General features: G+C 41.9%; 1 protein-coding gene across 2 annotated transcripts in view; it reads right to left on the reverse strand.

Moving 5' to 3' along the window:
- The window catches only part of LOC128492717 (dual specificity protein kinase CLK4-like), a 46,750-nt gene extending 25,940 nt beyond the window's left edge, over window positions 1-20,810 (reverse strand). The window contains exons 1-5 of one of the 2 annotated variants that reach the window (XM_053465383.1): window positions 20,488-20,810; window positions 16,350-16,510; window positions 5,608-5,833; window positions 4,715-4,805; window positions 4,361-4,427 (exon numbers count right to left, since the gene is read on the reverse strand). In XM_053465383.1, the coding sequence (XP_053321358.1) occupies window positions 4,361-4,427; window positions 4,715-4,805; window positions 5,608-5,833; window positions 16,350-16,510 (545 nt within the window). In that variant the 5' untranslated portion in view covers window positions 20,488-20,810. Of the gene's footprint in view, window positions 1-4,360; window positions 4,428-4,714; window positions 4,806-5,607; window positions 5,834-16,349; window positions 16,511-20,487 lie in introns of those variants that run through there. The other variant, XM_053465384.1, reaches the window with a different exon arrangement.
- Window positions 20,811-21,352: the final 542 nt, after the last annotated feature.

Consider the following 21,352-nt stretch of genomic DNA (forward strand, 5'->3'; position numbering starts at 1 on the left):
AATCTGTTGTGTCATCTGAGGACTAGGATTTATGGATTGTCTTCCTGATTCATCCATAGTTACATCTGGAAGATGTAAAGATTCTTCCATTATTTTTGGGCCCTGAGGAGAAAATAGTGTGGAGATCTTTTTTTCTTTCTTTTGATCCGGTTCACGCTTTTCCCTTTTCTTATATTTAGTTTCTTCCCTTCTAGAAGCCATAATGATTGTTAAAGTAAAAAGATTATAATGATAAGTCCATAAAATTGTGTCCTATCTTAATGTATTTCTTACAATCCAAGTATTGCAAGTGAAGTCTGCGTAGTATATAACTTTATATTCCCAGCATTTATTTATTGTTCTGAAAAATTCTCATGAGAGCAGGGATAGCCTTAATATTTTTCATTCCTTTGGTATTCACTCATCCAAGTTATATTATATTAAGTCATGTTAGCATGATATAGTTCATGAAATGATTGAGTGCTTTATATCATCCATGTTATGTTGAATCAATTTTCTTCAGCTTTATATTGAAAATATTTATAGAAAAATATATTAGAGCACTAGTAACTTGGTATAATTCATAGTGCAATCATTGATTGCTTTGCATCATGATATTAAATATACATATGACAGAGCTCAATTTCTCAAGTGCTTTATATCATCCATGTTATCATCCATGTTATGTTGAATCAGATTTCTTCAACTTTATGTTGAAAATATATATATTAAAGCACTGGTAACTTGATATAATTCATAGTGCAATCATTGAGTGCTTTATATATACAGATGACAAATCTCAATTTCCAAAAGAAGGGTGAAAAAAAAAAAAAAAAAAAAAGAAGAAGAAATGCCCAGAAAAAGGCTGGTACTTGCGTTTCCAAGTGTCCAGATACCGTTGTTATCAACTTGTTAATGGTGCATCTGTTTCATGGAACCGTGTATTTATTACTTCTCCTTGTTCCCCCTTTTAAAGCACTATGGCATGGGGTCTTCACCGAGTATCGCCGGGTTCTTAGATGAACATAAATAGATGTAGCAGGAATCATTGAGGCTGCTAAAACGGATGAAGCGCGGTTTCCCGCATTTTCGCGGCAATACCACCGGCAGTGCTGTCCCCGCCAATCTGGGCCACTCCGCCGACCTCCACCGGCCTCAGTGCATCCGGGACCACCAGGGAGCCGGGAGCAGAACGGTATACAACGCCAGCAGGACACCCGTGCTGGCGCCTAAACCGATGCCCCGGAATCTCGGCTCTTTAGGGCAGCCCTTCCCCTCCTCTCCTTCACCTCCTCGTGATCCGATAGCCGCGACCGCTGCGTCATCGCGTCACCACGCCGTTACATGCCGTCCTCTAACGTGCCTCCCACCGTGCACGTCTCACATCACTGCCGCCCCAGCTACGACTATTGTTTCTTGAACAGAACAATGAGTTCACTGTACTCCAATGGCCTCCACATTCACCATATCTCAATCCAATAGAGATTTGGGATGTGGTGGAATGGGAGATTTTCAACATGGATGAGCAGCCGACAAATCTGCAGCAACTGCGTGATGCCATCACGGCCATATGTACCAAAATCTGCACCTTATAGAACGTAGGCCACGAAGAACAAAGGCAGCAGGGGCTCACACCCCGTACTAGCAGGGTGTAGCTAATAAAGTGGCCAGTGTGTGTATATATTATATTTATAGTGAACCCGGAATCATGTCCGGCCACTTCAATGTAAAGTCCACTTTAACAGGCAGCAAACAAACACAAATAAAACCCTACAAAATAAAACCTAGCTCATCTGAGCTCTTACTAACAAGACGTACATTACTATCAGAGTTTCAACTAAAACAAAACACACGGGGGGCTTCAACAACCTTGCAGAATATAAATTTGCTGCAATGCCTCCCCAGCTTCCATCTAATAGCTAAGGATTTATTTCAGTCACTTAAGTAATTTCTTAGACCACAGCGTCTCTTGGAGGTAAATTATGAAACTACAAACTGTGTAAACATGATTAGAAGTCATAATTATAATGGGTAAAACCCACCGTTATGATTGGAGAATTCCAATCAATAGGTGGAGACTATGATAATAAGCCCTGTCTTTAAAAGACTATGTTTTTAATAATTTAAAGACTGACTCAGTCACCTATACAAATTGGACACCCTGATGGACTCACTCACCAAATTTAGCCCAGAGAATTGGAATTTTGGAACATCCTGGCACCATATTTTACTCTTTGGGTTATTTTGAGTTCTAACATATATAACTTATAGAAAATTATTTCTTCCCACTTAATTTCTTGACACTGAACCTGGATTAATTTCTACAAGGACCAGTTGGACCACAGCAACAAGTGGTGGTAATTATAATTGTTTTATTATTCTGAATAGAGGTGCATTTTGTCTACTTCAATATAGAATTCTTTTTTTCTGGGAAATAGTATATGGCGTTATTGTATATGACGGCTTGTGAGACTGCATCTTATAACCCGTGATAATGACAATAATGAAACGGTATTTTTACCTGTAGATGAAGTTTGACATTATTTGCATCTATTAGGAACTTCACTAATACTCTAAAATATAGAGAGATAGTGATCTTTTTATTACCGCCCTGATTATTATTTTTGGTTGCTGAGTGGAATGGAAATTGTGTGTGTTAGACTCATAAAGTAATAATTCATATTTAATAACTAATCGATAATATACTGTATTTTGAATTCATTGTGACATGCTTTAAGAATGTTTCTGTTTTATCCTCTGCACTGCATGACTAATATAGATATATTTTATAAATTGTGTTTATACAATAAATAATATTTTGATAGACTATCGCCGGAGATAAAATATAGGGTATCTCTTTATATTAATATTGTGGATGTGGCCCTACAATAATTCAAAGCGTCATTATTTTGCGTGTGATAAAAAATTGGTTTTGCCTATTTTGTCTCATTAATATCCCTAACATACTATATATACACATATACATACACACATAAATGATCTGCTCTGATGGATATCAAACAATTGAAACACAGGTTTATGAAAAAGTGTTATACATCTGTGTGTGTGTGGCAGCCCAACCATCCCATTATATCAAAGAGCACTGTGTCTTAAAAGGCGTACACAAGTCCTTAACCTCTTAAGGACACAGCTGTTTATTTTTTGTACCTGTTATTTAGTGTAACAACGCAAATTATATATATTTTTTCCCAAGACAAGATCTTTCTTTACATACCACTTTTGTGATCCTATCATCTAATTTACTATAAAAAAATACAAAATATGGTAAAACAAAAAAAAAAAAAAGGACTTTTTTTATTCGAAAATATTTTACTCATCAACAAGAGCTAATGAAAATACCTGCTAAACAGGTTAAAATATCTGTCTTGAGTTTAGAAATACCCAATGTTTTTGTGTTGTTTTTCTAGTGATAGCAATATGCTACTTGTACTTATGGCTCTATCTCATAACCATTTTTTTTTCCAAATCTGGTCATTCTGCCCCCATGCTCTATCTTTGAAAGTGGTCAGTTCAATTTACACCATCAAACCATATACCGTATGTTTAAAAACTAGACACCTCAGGGTATTTCAAATGCTAGTTTCTTTAATCTTTCCATTAACTAATTCTAGTACCAGCCTTTCCCAATCTTTGTGGTGGCAATTTTTTGGTGTTTTTGTCACACACACATTGTACATTTACAGCTCCTGGTATGTGTCACTGCCAAACAAAACCCCAATATGTGTTCTGTTCAGCAACAACTCCTGAGTACAGTGATACCACCTATGCATAGGTTTGTCAGATTGTTTGGATGCTAAAGAACCACATTTGGGAGATGTGCATTTTTTGGAAATTTTACATTTGGTAATCCCGTGCCATGCCCTATTTGAAGACATCCAATTAAATTACCCCCATCAAACGATATACTTTTGAAAACTGGACATCCTATGGAATTTTAAATGCTGGTATTTAAACTTATTCCATGCCAGGATTTTGGGAAAATATAGCACCAAATTTTAGGACTTGCTCATAAAAATATTTTTAATTCATTCATTTCCAATGCGCAGTGCCACACAAAGGGGGGCTGACTGCCCAAGGAGGTAACCTTACTGAGAACAATGGCAACCTCCAGGTCTGCAGATAAAGATTATACAACAATATGAGTTAAAACTTTATTTTTTTCAATTCTAACCTATATGTATACAGCAATGTATTCCACACTCAAGGCTCTTCATCTTGTTAAGAACCTATTGATATCACATTGACTTAATTTGGTGTCTTTTTTGTGTGCTTTAGCAAAGCTTTATGTGATAAAAATCAGTGTGTATATGCAGGAATTAAAGATTAAATTAGTTAAAAATTAAATTAAGCCTTCACTTACCCCATGTGATCAATACATTCTACTACTTTTCCAAAAGCCCCTTCTCCTAATGTCTGAACAATTTCATCTGGAATTGGCAAAAAATAATATTAAATAAAAAAAATGTAATTCCTTAATTGACCAATCAATGGCTTATGTTATACACATTTAAAGATCTTAACGTTTTGAATTATAATCTATTACATAAAACTAAACGTTTTAACATGCTATAAACTTCTAAAAATTTTAACTTCCAGAGATTTAAAATTTAACAAAACTAAAAACACAATTTAAAAATAAAGACTGTCAAAATCAACACATTTAAATTTTAATCTGCTATCTAGAGCAATAAAGGTTTTGAAAAATAATCTATACATCTTCCTCTTAGTACGTCTCCACTTTCACAGATCAGGTGACCCTCCTCATCATCCTCTACACTCCTGGATCTTTTCCTTCGGTGGGTCTTCTGGAAACAGGAAGTGGGTGGCCCAAAGATCGTCCAGCCAATCATTAAACCCGACCAAGTGAATTCAGAGTAGAACAATTCATTCAGCAGGGAGACATTCGGATATTCAGTTACGCAACCAGGCCACGAACAGTTGGCAGGAGCAATTTCATTCAAATTCAGTCCCCAATAATTCCAGGGGCACACAGTTTATGTTACAGAAGAAAAACATGGCAAGGAACAAATTTTCAGATAAGATAGATACTTGGTTTATATTAAAGCAAGTTACATGAAACATTTCTTACTTACATATCTGTAGTGCAGTAAAATAAATGCACAGCCATGATAAGGCTTTACGGTTAAAAGAGGTCTAATGTAATCATTTGAGTCCTAGGCTATGGGAAGGTAAATAATGTGTATCACACTCCCACTCATACTCAAAAACAGGTCCCTAAAGAATAAATGTCTTACGAAACCCAGACCACATAATATATATCTACACATACAAAAAAATACCATTTGTGTATTATTGATCACCTAACTTTGAAAAGGAATATCTTCATATTAGAACACTACATTAATCTACTCATATTAGAGAAAAGACAACATTATATTAAACAGAGCCACCACCTTGGTAATTATATTAATAAACTGCATTTACACAACATTCCCAAAACGTTTTATGTCTCAGCTGAACTAATTTTCTTTTATATGCATCTTTCTCAAACATTTTTGCTTGCTAAATGTCCCAGTTGTAAATTTAAGGGGTAAATATAAAAGGAAGGCAGGGGCAAAGGAAGAGGGGGAAAACCCAAATACATACCGTACACGCATCATGACTTGGGTTGTGATGTTTCCTGTATTTATTTATTTGACTGCTTCTTCTGCTTTGCGCTGATGACTTGCTGCAATGAGTGCGGTGACTTTCATGGTCTCTGTGCAAACGTCTGCTATCACGATTGTAGTCTTTGTAGTTAAGTCTAATTTCCACATAACGTCTGTCGTGATGGTGGTCTCGACTGCTTTTAGGTCTGTCTTCAAGGTAGTGACTGAAACAGACACAGTAAGTTGTATTTTTGGTAAGTCTGGACCAAACCAAGTATTCAGGATTCACTTGGCCGAAACTGCCCCCCCCTTAAAAAAAACAAAACAAAAATAAAACAAATATATATATATATATATATATATATATATATATATATATATAACCATACTTTTATTAAAAGTAACACACCAAAATTGGACAAAAAAAATTCAAACAATATTTATAATTGCTAACAGCAATCACACTCCTATCATGCCCAGGCAGCCAGTACATGCTAGAACATGAGCATGATAGGAGTGTGATTACAGGCTCCCTGTGCCATGCTACCCCCCCACTTCCACATCTATGCTATCACACACACTCATTTACGCATTCATAAACATTAATTCACTAATTCAGATACTAATAATTAATTCCCTTAATCACACATACATGCTCATACACCCTCCCCCACCCACTTACCTTAACTGCAGATCTCTCATTTACAGACTTCTGCAGGGAGCCTGCTGCTTCCGTCTGTGTGAACAACTTGCCAGGGGTAGTGATGTCCGGATCATGAACGAATCGTTCATTTGATCCGGTTCTTTTTAGTGATCCGGATGAATCGTTCAGTAGACTGAACGATTAATTTGTAGCGGTTCAGTCTGTGAATCATGCAGCTGTAACCTGATCCTAGAGCTGTGAGTCATCTGCAGAGCACTCAGACACAGACTCTGGGGTCAGGTTACAGCTAATTAATTCACAGAGGAACGATGACTCATAGAGTCAGAGAGTCGTTCGAAGAGTCGAATGATCCGAAGAGTCGAATGATCCGAAGATTGAAATGATTCAAATGATTCGAATCTTACAGGGATCCGGATCTTACAAGGATCCGAATCTTACAGAGATTCGAATCATTCAGAGAATATTACTGATACCATACTTTTATAAATAAACACAATAATGTTCACACTGCCCCCCAGGATTTAGAATCCCCTGAGTTTGCCCCCCTTTACCTATAACTGCACCTACAGTTAACTTTATTAAATTAACCCTCAGTCATCAGCATAAAATTAACCCTTATACCCCATTAACCATAACGGCCCCTGAAATTAACCCTAAAGTCCCCATTAACCATAACGGCCCCTGAAATTAACCCTAAATACTCCATTAACCATAACTGCCCCTAAATTAATTGTATGTACTCCAGATAAATTACCTAATAAATTGGTATGGTTGATGGGGTCTTTAGTGTTAATTTAGGGGCAGTTATGCTTAATGGGGTGTTTAGGGATAATTTAGGGGCAGTTATGCTTAATGGGGTCTTTAGTGTTAATTTAGGGGCAGTTATGCTTAATGAGGTGTTTAGGGTTAATTTGGGGGCAGTTATGCTTAATGGGGTCTTTAGTGTTAATTTAGGGGAAGTTATGCTTAATGGGGTGTTTAGGGATAATTTAGGGGCAGTTATGCTTAATGGGGGTCTTTAGTGTTAATTTAGGGGCAGTTATGCTTAATGAGGTGTTTAGGGTTAATTTGGGGGCAGTTATGCTTAACAGGGTGTTTAGGGTTAATTTAGGGGCAGTTATGCTTAATGGGGTCTTTAGGGTTAATTTGGGGGCAGTTATGCTTAATGGACTGTTAAGGGTTAATTTTAGGGGCAGTCATGGTTGATGGGGTGTTAAGGGTTAATTTTAGGGGCACACATGGTTGATGGGGTGTTTAGGGTTAATTTAATGGTGAGGGTTAATTTAATTAATTTAATAAAGTTAGCTTAAGGTGCAGTTGCAAGTAAAAGGGGAATGTAAATCCTGGGGGCAGTGATTATTAATGTATTATTTATAACAGTATGGTGATATTCTCTGAATGATTAGAATCCCAATGAAGGCAGAGAGTCGTTCAAAGATCCGGATCTTACAATGATCCGGATCACTGTAAGATTCGGATCCCTGTAAGATCCGAATCTTTGAACAACTCTCTGCCTTCATTGACATCACTGGAGGCAGGGGGGAGGATTCATAATGAAAGGGGCGGGGCCAATCGTTAGTGTGCCTGCACGGAGTTACTGGAAAACAGTAACTCCTGTGAGTCACACTGAGTGATCCGAAGATTCGGATCATGAATCGGATCATTTCAGTGAACGAATCGAAATGATCCGATTCATTTTAATGATCCGAACTTCCCATCACTAGCCAGGGGAAGAAGGAACAGAACAGAGTCATGTGATGTGCAGTCACGTGACTCCGCTGGGTTCCTGCTTTTCCTGGCCGGTGCTCGCACAGAACAACGCACACGATTATTTTCGGCTTTTTTATTATTATTATTTAGGCATTTTGCCCATAATGCCCTTTTTGGACGAAAAATATCGGCCACCGATATATCAGTGCATCCATAAAAAATAGGTTAATCAAACCCATAGACTAGGGCTGAAACAACTAATCGATAAAATCGATTAATCGGATCAATTTTTAGCGATTATAAAAAGAGGTTTTTTTCAGAGCAAATGCTCTGAAAAACTTCTCTCCTTATATAATCCGACCTCAAACAAAGATCGGATTATAATACCGGAATCCAGATCCCCCGCTACGCTGCAGGGGACCTGGATTCCTATCACTGTCTGCCGGTCTCTCACTTCCGTCTCTCTCCCCCTCCCATCTGCCTCCTCCCCCCTCCCATACATCACTCTGCCTCTCTACCCGGCACCGTTGCTGACAGGCACTTTCACTGCAGCTTCATAGAAGCCTCAGTGTAAGTGAAGGGCAGTAACGGAGTCTGTCTGTGCGATGCAGACCCCCACCGGCTGACAGAGAATCATCCTCTCTGACAGCCGGTGAGGGTTTGCATCGCACAGACAGACTCCGTTACTGTCCTTCACTTACACTGTGGCTTCTATGAAGCTGCAGTGAAAGTGCCTTCAGTAACGGAGCCGGGTAGAGAGGCGGAGCGGTGTATGAGGGGGGAGGAGTCAGAGGGGTGTATGGGAGCCACCCTCCAATACATCACTCTGCCTCCTCCCCCTCTCATACGCCACTCTGCCTCTCTACCCGGCTCCCTGGTGTCTTGTCAGAAACGGAGGTTCACAGGAGGCAGAGTGGAGTATGGGAGGGGGGAGGAGGCAGAGTGGAGTATGGGAGGGGGAGGAGGCAAAGTGATGTAAGGGAGGGGGGAGGAGCCAGAGTGGAGTATGGGAGGGGGAGGAGCCAGAGTGGAGTATGGGAGGAGGCAGAGTGGAGTATGGGAGGGGGAGGAGCCAAAGTGATGTATGGGAGGGGAGGAGGCAGAGTGGTGTATGGGTAGGGGAGGAGGCAGAGTGGTGTATGGGTGGGGGAGGAGGCAAAGTGATGTATGGGAGGGGAGGAGCCAAAGTGATGTATGGGCGGGGGAGGAGGCAGAGTGGTGCATGGGAGGGGGGAGGAGGCAGAGTGGTGTATGGGAGGGGGGAGGAGCCAGAGTGGTGTATGGGAGGGGGGAGGAGCCAGAGTGGTGTATGGGAGGAGGAGGAGCCAGAGTGGTGTATGGGTGAGTTATAGTGGTGTATGGGGGGTATTATGAATTTTTAGGGCATATAGGGGGTATAAGGCATATGGATATTAGGCATATCAGGGGGCATAAACATATCTGGGGGTAAAAGGTATATCAGGGGGCTCAGTTGCATATCACTGGCATATAAGGAGTATAAGGCATATCAGGGGGCACAGTGGCATATCAGGGGGCACAGTGGAATCTGGCATATAAGAGGTATAAGGCATATATGGGGGCAGAGTGGCAAGCTGGGGGTCAGATGTGCATAACTGGGGGCAGTTTGGAAGGTGAATAGAGTGAATAGAGAGAGGCCATTGCAATAAAGAGATGAAAGTGTAAATTGTACGTTTTTTATTGCAATTTTTCTTCAATTTAAAATAATGTATTTTTTTATCCGATTAATCGACAAAATAATCGGCCAACTAATCGATTATTAAAATAATCGTTAGTTGCAGCCCTACCATAGACCATAGCTACCTTGTAACAAAAAATAAATAAAACAGAGCAAGCTGTATAAATGAACAACACTTCAACCAGGGAAGGTCACTGTGACGGACCAACCAGGGACCTCAGGTTGTCCCTCTCCGCCAAGAGCGACCTGGACAATAATTCCCCACAATCCGTAGGCAATATCCCCTAGCAAAGTAAAGGGATATCGCTATCCAGTACCCAAATAACCAGGCAAGACTAGTCTTTAGGTACAACAAGAGGAGAACCGATTTCTTTTAGACACAGACAGCTGGATATATCCAGCAAAACACACATTAACATAAAAGAAGATATTGGGATACAAACCGCCCCCTTAATCTGCATTCCCGAGACAACAGGGGCAGTAAAGGGATTAACAATACAGAAGGTTACAGACGCCACTAACATAAGGAATACACATTGTCTTGATTAGATTATCTCCCAGACCTTAGTGTGCTGCGTGTAAACAGTTAGGAAATAATAAAATACATTTTTATTAATAACAAACAAAAAGGATAACATGGCACTCTTTACCAGGGCCCATAGTCTGTAGTAAGGAGCCCATTGCAAATAAATATTATGCAATTTTATTGTGAATAAGGGTGCTGCAGAAGCATGACAGGAAATTAAATTCTCTAGTGACAAAGCCATGGGTAGGGAGCTAAGCTATTGTAACCTGAATCTGAGAACGATCTAAACTTGAGTGCCATCTGCTGCCTGTTCTCAAACATAGTAAATTAGCAAGTATATTTCTTAAGTTGAAGGAAGATCTTTACCTGTTGCCAAATTAACCCTTTTGAATATAATCAAATGGGCTGATTTATTTGGATAGATTTGTACATATATTTTAAGATTGAAAGGTAATGGAGGCCAGATAGATATTCTTTTGCATTAAACAGAAATAACATTTATTGCAAAGGTCCTGATGGGGTATAGCAAGCTGCTTTCACTTAAGGTTGAGTCCCCAAGATGGAGTATTTCAGATATTGAACAATGGCCTGTCAGGATAACTGCAAGAGCCTTCCAACACACCCTCTCCAGTTCCTCAAATTGTTCTTTCTCCACGAATCTGCATTAGTCTGGTCTCTGTTTACTTTTTGCGAAGAGACAGAAACAGTGTGTGCCAAGAGGCTCCAGTGTGTGCCTCCACCAGGAGGCAATGTTCAAGGAGTAGCAGATGAAGAAAGGAGCAGCAAACACAAGAAAAGAAGATAGAAAGGGGTCAGTTCGGATGAAAATCTTCTTTTATCTTCCTGTCTATCAGAACCAGCGTCAAGATTTAACCCCTTGATAACTGCTCTAAGTTCACTATCTGCACCCAAACGGTAGTGTGGTAATGCCTCAATACCAGCATCAGGGGCCATGTTTACTTACTTTTATTAAAAGTGTGGTTAACACACCGAAATTGGACCAAAATACCGTATTTGCTCGATTATAAGACGACCCCGATTATAAGACGACCCCCCAAAATCAAAATATTAATTTAGGAAAAAAACAAAAAGCCTGAATATAAGACGACCCTATAGGAAAAAAGTTTTACCAGTAAATATTAATTCATGTAAATTATTTTTTCATGTTTAATAAAAGCTATGATTGAGAAAAATATATTTTTTAAATTTCCTTTTATTTGCCAACCTGCCCCCCCCAGTTATGCCACTCTGCCCCCAGAAATGCTTTATACCCCCCTATTTGCCACTCTGCCCCATGATATGCCTTATACCCCTATATGCCACTCTGGCATATAGGGGGTTAAAAGGCATATCATGGGGCTGAGTGGCATATAGGGGGTTAAAATGCATTTCTGGAGGTATATAGGCATATCATGGGGCTGAGTGGCATATAGGGGGTTAAAATGCATTTCTGGAGGTCCAGAAATGCATTTTAACCCCCTATATGCCACTCAGCCCCATGATATGCCTTTTAACCCAGCATGTACTGGCTGCCTTGGCTTGATAGGAGTGTGATTGCTGTTAGCAGTTTGATATATATATATATATATATATATATATATATATATATATATCAAACTGCTAACAGCAATCACACTCCTATCAAGCCAAGGCAGCCAGTACATGCTGGAACCTGGGGATGATAGTAGTGGGATTACAGCCTCCCTATGCCATGCTACAACCCCCACCCCCCTTACACATCCATGCTATCACACACAAACACATTTAAATACTCATTCATTCCATTAATCACACATACTTCACACATTAAACACACATTAATCACACATACTTACCCAAAAACCCTCCCCCACCCCCTTACCTGAACTGCAGATCCCTCACTCGAAGACTTCTGCAGGGGACCGGCTGTAGAGCAACTTCTCTGGCCCCGCCCCCAGAGGAGGGAGGGGGAGATAGAGCTCTGTGAGGACGCTGCAAGCTTCCTGTCCTCCTGCTTCTAACAGAAGAGACGCTGCTCGCGACCGGTAAGCAGCATGGCCCCAGCAGACATTTTTTGGGGGGTCTGAGAAGACGACCCCGATTATAAGACGAGGGGTATTTTTCAGAGCATTTGCTCTGGAAAAAACCTCGTCTTATAATCGAGCAAATACGGTAAATAAATTAAAAAACCCACAATATTAATAAATATATGATTGTTAACAGTAATCACACTCCTATCATGCCAAGTCAGCCAGTACATGCTGGAATCTGGGTATGCCGGGGCATGATATGAATGTGATTGCTGCTAATTTTATATATATTATTATTATTGAATTTTTTGCCCAATTTTGGTTTATTACTTACTAGTAATAAAGGGGGGGAGGGTCATTTTTAGCCAAGTGAATCCTGAATTTTCATTTTGGTGCATCCCTAATATTAAATATGTAATCTAAAAAAATAATAATAATAAAAGGGTTCCATAGTGCTAGGCACAAAAATACAGGAATGCATGGGATACAGAAAATAATGGTTACAAATCAGCAAAATAATAGTCCATAAAATAAAATGTGAACACAAAAGAAACCCTTACAATTACTGATATACAAGTCCTTGTGGGAGATTCAGATGGTAAATTCTCCATAAAGTTGTTAAAAGGAAAACCTCTTTTCATTATTCAAAAGGTTCCTCATATTTAGGCGATTATCTGGACATCTGAGCGATGCCTCAACCTCTACTTCTGCCCGGCCTTCCGCTGGGGCATCTATGACAGAGCACTGGAAGGTCATGTCACGCCAGCGCTCCATCATAGAACCCCCGGCGGAAGTGCCAGGCAGCAACGTTGACAATGATTTTCATTATAGATTTTTATCGATTAGTTGTTGCAGCTCTATAGTCCTTCCTGTATCTCACAACAGGAACACCTCTCAATGGGCATGTTTGGCACTTACTAAAATGCAATGTGATTACTAATTAACAAGCCTTTAGGTGACGATCAGTAGCCAATCATCTAATTTAATCACCCCTGTCGCCAACACTACACAGTAACTTTAACCTACCCTAACATTTAACCACGTCCAATTCACTTTTCACTAACAGGACCCCAGCACTAACACCTAACCCAACTCTAGATGTAATCACTAAATTGAGACACAATAACAAAAAATGTCCCCAACCTTAGGGAAGAAGAGAATTCAAAAACATGAAAAACTGCCCCTAAACCGAAGGAAGGAACCACAGTGAAAACCATTATATGTGTGCAAGAAAAAAAAGTAGATCAACGTTCTGCGTATGTGGAGTGTGACATCCTCAGGCAATGTGCTTTCAGAGAACACAGTTTATGACGGTTATTTTGATTTATAGGGTTGAAACCTAATTTGAGCCTCAATTTCCAGAAATCATGACATATACATACATATAGAGTATTGCTCTACTCAATGTGTTACTGATTACAAATCAAGTTGTTTTTGTTCTTGCACATACTCTGAGAAAGAAACCTTCTGAAATACTGGCATGTGCTCAGGTGCTCAATTCCCAGCATTTTTCAAAAAAAAAGTCCTACTTGTCCTGGAAAAAAAAAAATATATAATTTGTGGGGAGGAACTCATGGGAATATATTTTATTTGAATAATTAATAAATGCAAATGAGGACACTACCATATGGCTAATATATCTTCGGGCAGAATGCTGCCATCTATTGGTAAGATACATTGAGTAGCATAATAACTGTGGATTGTTCCATTTGCTTGAAATCCAAAGGTATTATGCTACTCAATGTATCTTACCAATACATGGCAGCATTCTGCCCAAAGATATATTAGCCACAGCCGTCAGTGTGCTCATTTGCATTTATTAATTATTCAAATAAAATATATTCCCATGATCCTTCCGTCTAACAGTTTAATAAAAACAACCCCCTAAATAAATAGAAAAAAAAAGTTTGCAAGTTCGACAGAATTAATGACCGCGAGTGCGGACATTTAACTGTTGCAGCAGGGTCCCAGGTTGCTTTATCAATCTATTTCTGCAACCAGTGGTAAGGGGCCGTGCGAGTGAGCCTATTGGTCGCGTGCACGGCCCTTTAACCTACGGATTTCTGCTCCCGTTATTTAACGCAGCATCACAGGGGAAATCCGTAGGTTCGCTGTCAGGAGTTAAAAAGGCCGTGCGAGTGAGCCTATTGGTCACCTGCAGGGTCTTCCTCTGGCATCAACCATGCCGATGCCGCGAAGATAAGGTAGGCTAGATGGGGAAGGGACCAGGGAGATTAGTAGACGAAGACGTTTAAGTTTTTCCGCCGCTCTCCTCTTCTTCGTGTCTTCAGAAACGAACACGAAAACGCACTCTTCGTGCTCGTTTTCACGTTCGCCCGAAGACGAATGCACAAGTCTAGTTAAGAGTATGTTTTGGTACCAACTTATTCCAGGATCTGAACTACTTTACTGACATAAGGCATTTCCCACTCCTTCTTCCCCAGATATGCCACACTGCCTCCCAGACACGCCACTCCATCTTCCCCAGATATGCCACACTGCCTCCCAGACATGCCACTCCATCCTCCCCAGATATGCCACACTGCCTCCCAGACATGCCACTCCATCCTCCCCTGATATGCCACACTGCCTCCCAGACATGCCACTCCATCCTCCCCTGATATGCCACACTGCCTCCCAGACATGCCACTCCATCCTCCCCTGATATGCCACACTGCCTCCCAGGCATGCCACACTGCCCTCCCTACATATGCCTTATACCCCTCAGATATCCCATAGTGCCCTCATAGATTCACAGACTTGTTCACAGTACACTGACAATACTTTTATAAAAAAAAATACAGGATTAATCTTCACTGCCCCCAGGATTTAGATTCCCTTAGTTTGCCCCCCCCCTTTACCTCTAACTGCACCCTAAGTTAACCTTATTAATTTCCGTCCTCAGCATTAAATTAACCCTAAAGACCCCATGAACCACAACTGACCCTAAATTAACCCTAAACACCTCATCAGCCACAGCTGCCCCTAAATTAACCCTAAAGACCCCATCAACCACAGCTGCCCCAAATTAACCCTAAAGACTGCATCAACCACAGCTGCCCCTAAATTAACCCTAAAGACCCCATCAACCATACCTGCCTCTAAATTAATCCTAAACACCCCATTAACCATAACTGCCCCTAAATTAACCCCCACCTCCCCTAACTTTCAGCAGTAGTTTTATACTCAGATGAGTGTCTGATCCATGTGGATGCTATAAGGAAATTGGCGGGGCCAATCGTCGGTGTGACTGCAGGGAGGGACTGGGAGAAAAAAGAGGCATGGCCACTCGTCAGAGTGACTGCAGGGAGGGACTGCGAGGGGTATTTTTAGAGCGTTTGCTCTGAAAGAACTCTCATCTTACAATCGATAAAAATCGATTCGACTAATGAACTAATTTTCATTGTCGATTATTATCGATTAGTTGTTGCAGCCCTAACTGGAATATACATATTTCAAGCTTGGAATTTTTATCAGAGACTTATTCATGTAATGTGTTTTGTTAGGCAAGGATGGGTTTGTATAATAAGTAAATTTGATTTGAAATTAGTAGTCTTCTTCAAGTAGTCTTGCTTGGGCAACCACTTATGTAATAAACTACCTACCAAATCTTAATAATAATAAAAACCTCCATGTCATTACTTACTTACAACTCCCAACTCACTCATGCTAAGTAAATCCAGTTTACAAATGTAATAAATTACCTAAATTCCCTACCAACCTTCAATCTGAGTTAAAATACACTTTAAAAAAATCCTTAAGGATAAAAACAGTAGCATAAATGGTAATGAGATAAAAAATTGTGTTGTATGTGTTTTCCAGTAATACTATAGTGATCTCCAGTCCCTCTCCAGGGAGGTACAGGGAAAAAAATATAGGTAAAGTCAATGCTGTTTAGCATTGTTTTTGTCTACTACAGATTTCCGTGCATGTAATTGGTAAAAAAAAAAAAAAAAAAAAGCAGAAGATTACATTCACGGAAGTACCCCCGATTGGGCTAACAATTGTTGGGGAGAGATCAGATCTGGAAGGGATGTAAATGCAGAACGTACTTTTGCGTAATAAGCGGTAAGGCACTGTAGGATGTAATAAAAAAAACAAAACATACAAAAAAACAAAAAACACTGGTACATACTCATCTGTTGATTTAAACTTATTGAAGCTGCATTTGTAGTCGTTTCCATGCTCACTACTATGGATTCTTCTTCGTTTGCAGGTTCTGCTGTATTTTTTATGATCCAAGTACTCCCTCTGTTCATCCCAGGTTGAATATCGGCTACGGCTACTGTGTTTCATCTGGCAAAATAAAAAAAATAAGATGTTTTATCTTGAAGATATGAAGGCTTCAAGAATCACAATTAAAATCCAAAAAACAGCAGATTGCTAGGGCTGCAACAGCTAATCCAGGGCTCGACAAATCCCAGGCGCCAGGTCGCCATGGCGACAGAGAATTTTGTCCTGGCGCCTAGGTTTTGTCAGCCTCTTACATCCAGAAAAAATTGTGGATGTAAGAGACTGAGTCACCACACAGGGGCGCTGTTGCTGCTGTCTGCCCAGGAGTCTGGGCAGACAGCACATCCACTCAGAGCCCGCCCCCGAGCCCGAGATCACTCCCACAGAGTGAGCCTGTAGGCTGAAAACGCGGTTGCTGCAAAACCAGCAATCGTGTTTTCAGCTGCCACAGGCAGCTTCAGGGAAGGTGGTTGTGTGTTGATTGGGTCCCCACACAAGTGTGGGGACCGGACCCAACACCCCCCAGCTGCCTGATCGCTCCATGAGAGCGACAGTGCAGCGTTAACCCCTTCAGTGCCGCGATCGCGGCATTTAGGGGTTAATTCCCGTTTTGTACGGGGCTCTGCTGCTGGTGGTCTGCCTGGAAGCCCAGGCAGACCAGCAACAGCAAAAACGAGCCCCCACAAGCCCTTTGATGATTCCTGTAGGCATGGAAGCCTACAGCAGTCATCAAAGAGACTCCCCCTGCAATGGCTGGTCTATAGACCAGCAATTGAGTCCCAGCTGCCAGAGGCAGCTTCAGGGACAGGGGAGAGGGTTCTTTGGTCTCCACATGAGTGTGGAGAGCAGCCCCAACACCCCCCTGCTGCCTGATCGCTCCATGAGAGCGACAGTGCAGCGTTAACCCCTTCAATGCCACAATTGTGTATGACACATTTGTGGCATTGCAGGGGTTAACATTTGTCCCCACAAGCTTGTGGGGACTAAATATCAATCAATGCTGTGCTCCAATGGAACATCAGCATCGAAAGAAGAAAAAAAACAGGACTGACCTGAAAGTCCAGGGTGCTTCCAGGTCAAGCGCTGTGAGTTTAGTAAGTGGGCTGATGATGATCAGATCACTCCTGACCAAGTGTTAGTTGAAAAAAATCCTGGCTCCTAACTTTTTTACCTGGCGCCTAGATTCACAACAAATTTGTCAAGCCCTGAGCTAATCGATCAAATTCTCTGAAAAGTACCCCTCGTTTTATAGTCAGACCTCAAATAGAGGTCGGACTATAACACTTAGATCCAGATTCCCTACCTATATCCTCCTCTCTGGCAGCCGTTGGATGTCTGTGCGATGCGCGCGCACACAACCTCTGTGTCAGGCCCCATTCAGGTTGCAGAGCTGCTTATCTCTAGGTTCCCCTGTCTCAATACAGTCTCCCCGTCTCACTACAGTCCCCCTTTTGCTGTAATCCATTCATGGATCCATCCCCTGTGTTCCTTGCCTTGTTCCCTGTCCTCTGTTGTGTCCTGTACCATGTATGTCTTGTCTTGCTTTGTCCCCCTTGCTTGCTATGTTTCTGCTGTTACTCTACTTAGCTTCCCTACTCCCAGCCTGCAGCATCCTGCACATTTCTCTGTGCATGTCTCATGCCTGCTCCAGGGTGCCTGCAGGATATCACTTTTTTTTATTCTGGACAACATCTCCTGCTATGTGTCAGGGTCTGGCGACCCGACACGGTACCCGCCGGGGTCCGGTGACCCGACACGGTACCTTACCTGGACGCCCGCTACCCGCGGGCATCGGATCCAGCACGTCTTCTGCTGGCTTCCCCGTCCGGCAGGCTTCTGCTAGGCGCGCACCCTGTCTAAACTTTATTGTTCCCCGAACACTGTTCGCGGGAACTCGCCGCTGTAGCTTCCCACTCGGGGGCGGAGCTTCCCCCGAGCGGCAAGTTTAAAACCGTTGTTGTGCTTACCTGCTACATCCTGAGTGTGTCTTCCTAGCGATTTAACGTGTACCTACCTGGCTTTCCTCTGACCACGCTCCTGCCTGACCCTTATCTACTAAACGGCTCGTGATTTTTCTGGTTACCTACCTGGCTCTCCTTTGACGATTCTGCCTGACCCTTCTGTACCTCGTTGCCTGCTCGTGTACCATACCTCGGCTCGTGTCCTGATTGTGATTCTGCCTGACCCTTCTGTACCTCGCTGCCTGCATATTGAGCTCCGTTTCCCTATAGACTTATCCTTCCCGCTTATTGTTCCTGACACTATGTCAGGGCGCTGGTATTTGGCCGCACAACCCTAGGCACTCATCACTCGGGGGAGTGTGGTTACCCAGCACCAGGCCCTGTCAAACTCTGCTACTGCGCAATATCTCCTGAATACCATCCATTGGGCGCTCTGGGTCATTATAGTCGTCTGTATGGATCCAGTCCCTGACACTTCGCTACTGCCATCCACTTCCTCCGGGGCTTCTATGATGGAACACTGGCGTGATCGAAGTCCCGGACAGCAGTGGAGGTTGTCTGCCAGCATCACTGATGTTCACTGGCTACCAGAGAGGAGGATCCCCCGCAGCGCTGCAGGGGACCTGGACCCTTCTCTATGGTAGCCAGTGGAAACCTCAGCTGCTACCCTACACTTCCGCCCGGGCTTCTATGATGGAGCACCGATGTCACATGACCTTCCGGTGCTCAGTCACTGAAGCGCCAGTGAAAGTGCCGGCCAGCAGCAGAGTGTTGTCTATGCGCATAGCGCAGATGTCCACCGGCTGCCCCCACTAGACACCAGGGAGTCTGCAGCACAGGGGGAGCAGAGTGGCATATCAGGGGAACCAGTGGCACATCGGTATAAGGAGTGGCGTATCAGGGGGAGGTATAAGGAGTGCCGTATCAGGGGGAGGTATAAGGAGTGCCGTATCAGGGATAACATCCTCCCCCATAGCGTCAATCATATGGTAACTCAACCTCCCTCCATCCTCACCTGCTTCAGCCCAGTTACACTATTCAAAGTTTCCAAGGTCCTGTTATCTTCCCACCTCACCATCTGTGCCCTCGACCCTGCACCTTCACATCTCCTACCACCCCTCTCTAGTGTCCTTACCCAACCCTAACCCACTTCTTTAATCTCTCCTTGTCCTCTGGTGTATTCCCATCCTCATTCAAACATGTCATTATCTCCCCCATCCTATAGAAACCTTCCCTTGATCTGAACGATTAATTTGTCACCAGACAAGCCAGAAGGCTTGTTGTTCCCTCTCATGGTGCTGCCACAACCACAAGGATTCTGGGTAGGCGCATTCAAATAAGGTTAATAATTATCACCTTTTGCCTCTATATCCACTTTATACATGGATCCCTTGAACGTAATTGCCCGCTGTACAGGACAGGCTTAAGACAAAACTCTGGAGCACCATGAGATACCCCATTAACCATAACAGTCCCTAAATGAATTGCATGTACTCCAGATAAATTACCTTATTGGTAAGTTGGTATGGTTGATGGGGTCTTTAGTGTTAATTTAGGGGCAGTTATGGTTAATGGGGTGTTTAGGGCAGTTATGGTTAATGGGGTGTTTAGGGTTAATTTAGGGGCAGTTATGGTTAATGGGGTTACTAGAGTAGGCAGACAGGGTTCATTTACTCTAAAGGGGCGGGGCCCATCGTTAGTGTGACTGCAGGGAGGGACAGGAAAACAGTAACTCCTCTGAGTCACACTGAACGATCCGAAGATTCGGATCATGAATCGGATCATTTCAATGAACGAGTCGAAATGATCCGATTCACTTTAATGATCCGAACTTCCCATCACTAACAAGAGCCATACGCGTGAACTCGCAGCAAAATATAAATTAAATAAAAAGCCAGTTCTCCCGCTCAGATTCAAATACACTAAACAATCTCTTCAATCCCAAATGTTATCCAGGTTAGTAATAAACCTTAGTAAATAATACAATTTTAAAAAGATCTCCCTGCAAGACCTTGATCAGGTACCCTAGCAATTTAACCCCCGATTATCAAACGAGCGTCAGGGGTCCCATGTACTCACAGTGTGCGCAATATCAGTTATGTGTCCGGCAATTTCGTTAAAACCTCGCGACGCCTGCTGCGGGTGTAGATGGATTCTTCGCCTTACTTCTGTGTCGTGTCTGTGCCAAAATGGCGCCTACAGCACCGTGTCTCTAGATCTCGATATAATGCAGTAGTTTAACTCCGAATTCAGGTTCTCTCTTCATCTACCGAGGCTCAGTAGGTGGTGAGCATTTTCTATAAAAACCACCTCAGCTAACCGACTATGGCCGCTTGTAGCACTCAACATCCGAGAGCTTTTTCTTTCACGTCTCCCTGCTAGGGGCGAAGCCACGCCCCAACATGGCCTCTATTGAAATGTAGTTTGAAAAACAATATTGTACGAGGTCGGCTAAAACCCATTTTAGTTTCAGAATAGAAGTAAATCTAAGTCAACGTTGTTTAACTATTTCACGGCCACGTATTTTTCATACTTTCCCCCACATTCTACCACGATTCCCCTTTTCCATGTGTAGTGTGCCAGCGCAACTTATATATATTTTTTTCTTTGCAAGACCCTCTTTTAAATATATATATATATATATATACATACAAAGCTTTCATTACTAGTACTAATATTAAAAACAAATGTTTGCTTAGAATTCCTTCGACGGACTACTGATGGGCCACGTTGCTACCTTGTTTTGTACCATATTTTGAGTTTTTGTTGTTTTTTTCCCCTCAAAAATGTCAGTTTGTTTTACAATTGAATTGTTCATGTTATACGTCACATAAAAGGTGGAAAAAGTTCTGACGTGATTTATCTTTGTCTCATTCTTTAACATCACAAGAAACTGGTATTTTAACAAGGGTGAGTAGACTTTTTATATCCACTGTAAATAACA

Source organism: Spea bombifrons, chromosome 4 (genome assembly GCF_027358695.1).
Source record: "Spea bombifrons isolate aSpeBom1 chromosome 4, aSpeBom1.2.pri, whole genome shotgun sequence".
Lineage (NCBI taxonomy): Eukaryota > Metazoa > Chordata > Amphibia > Anura > Pelobatidae > Spea > Spea bombifrons.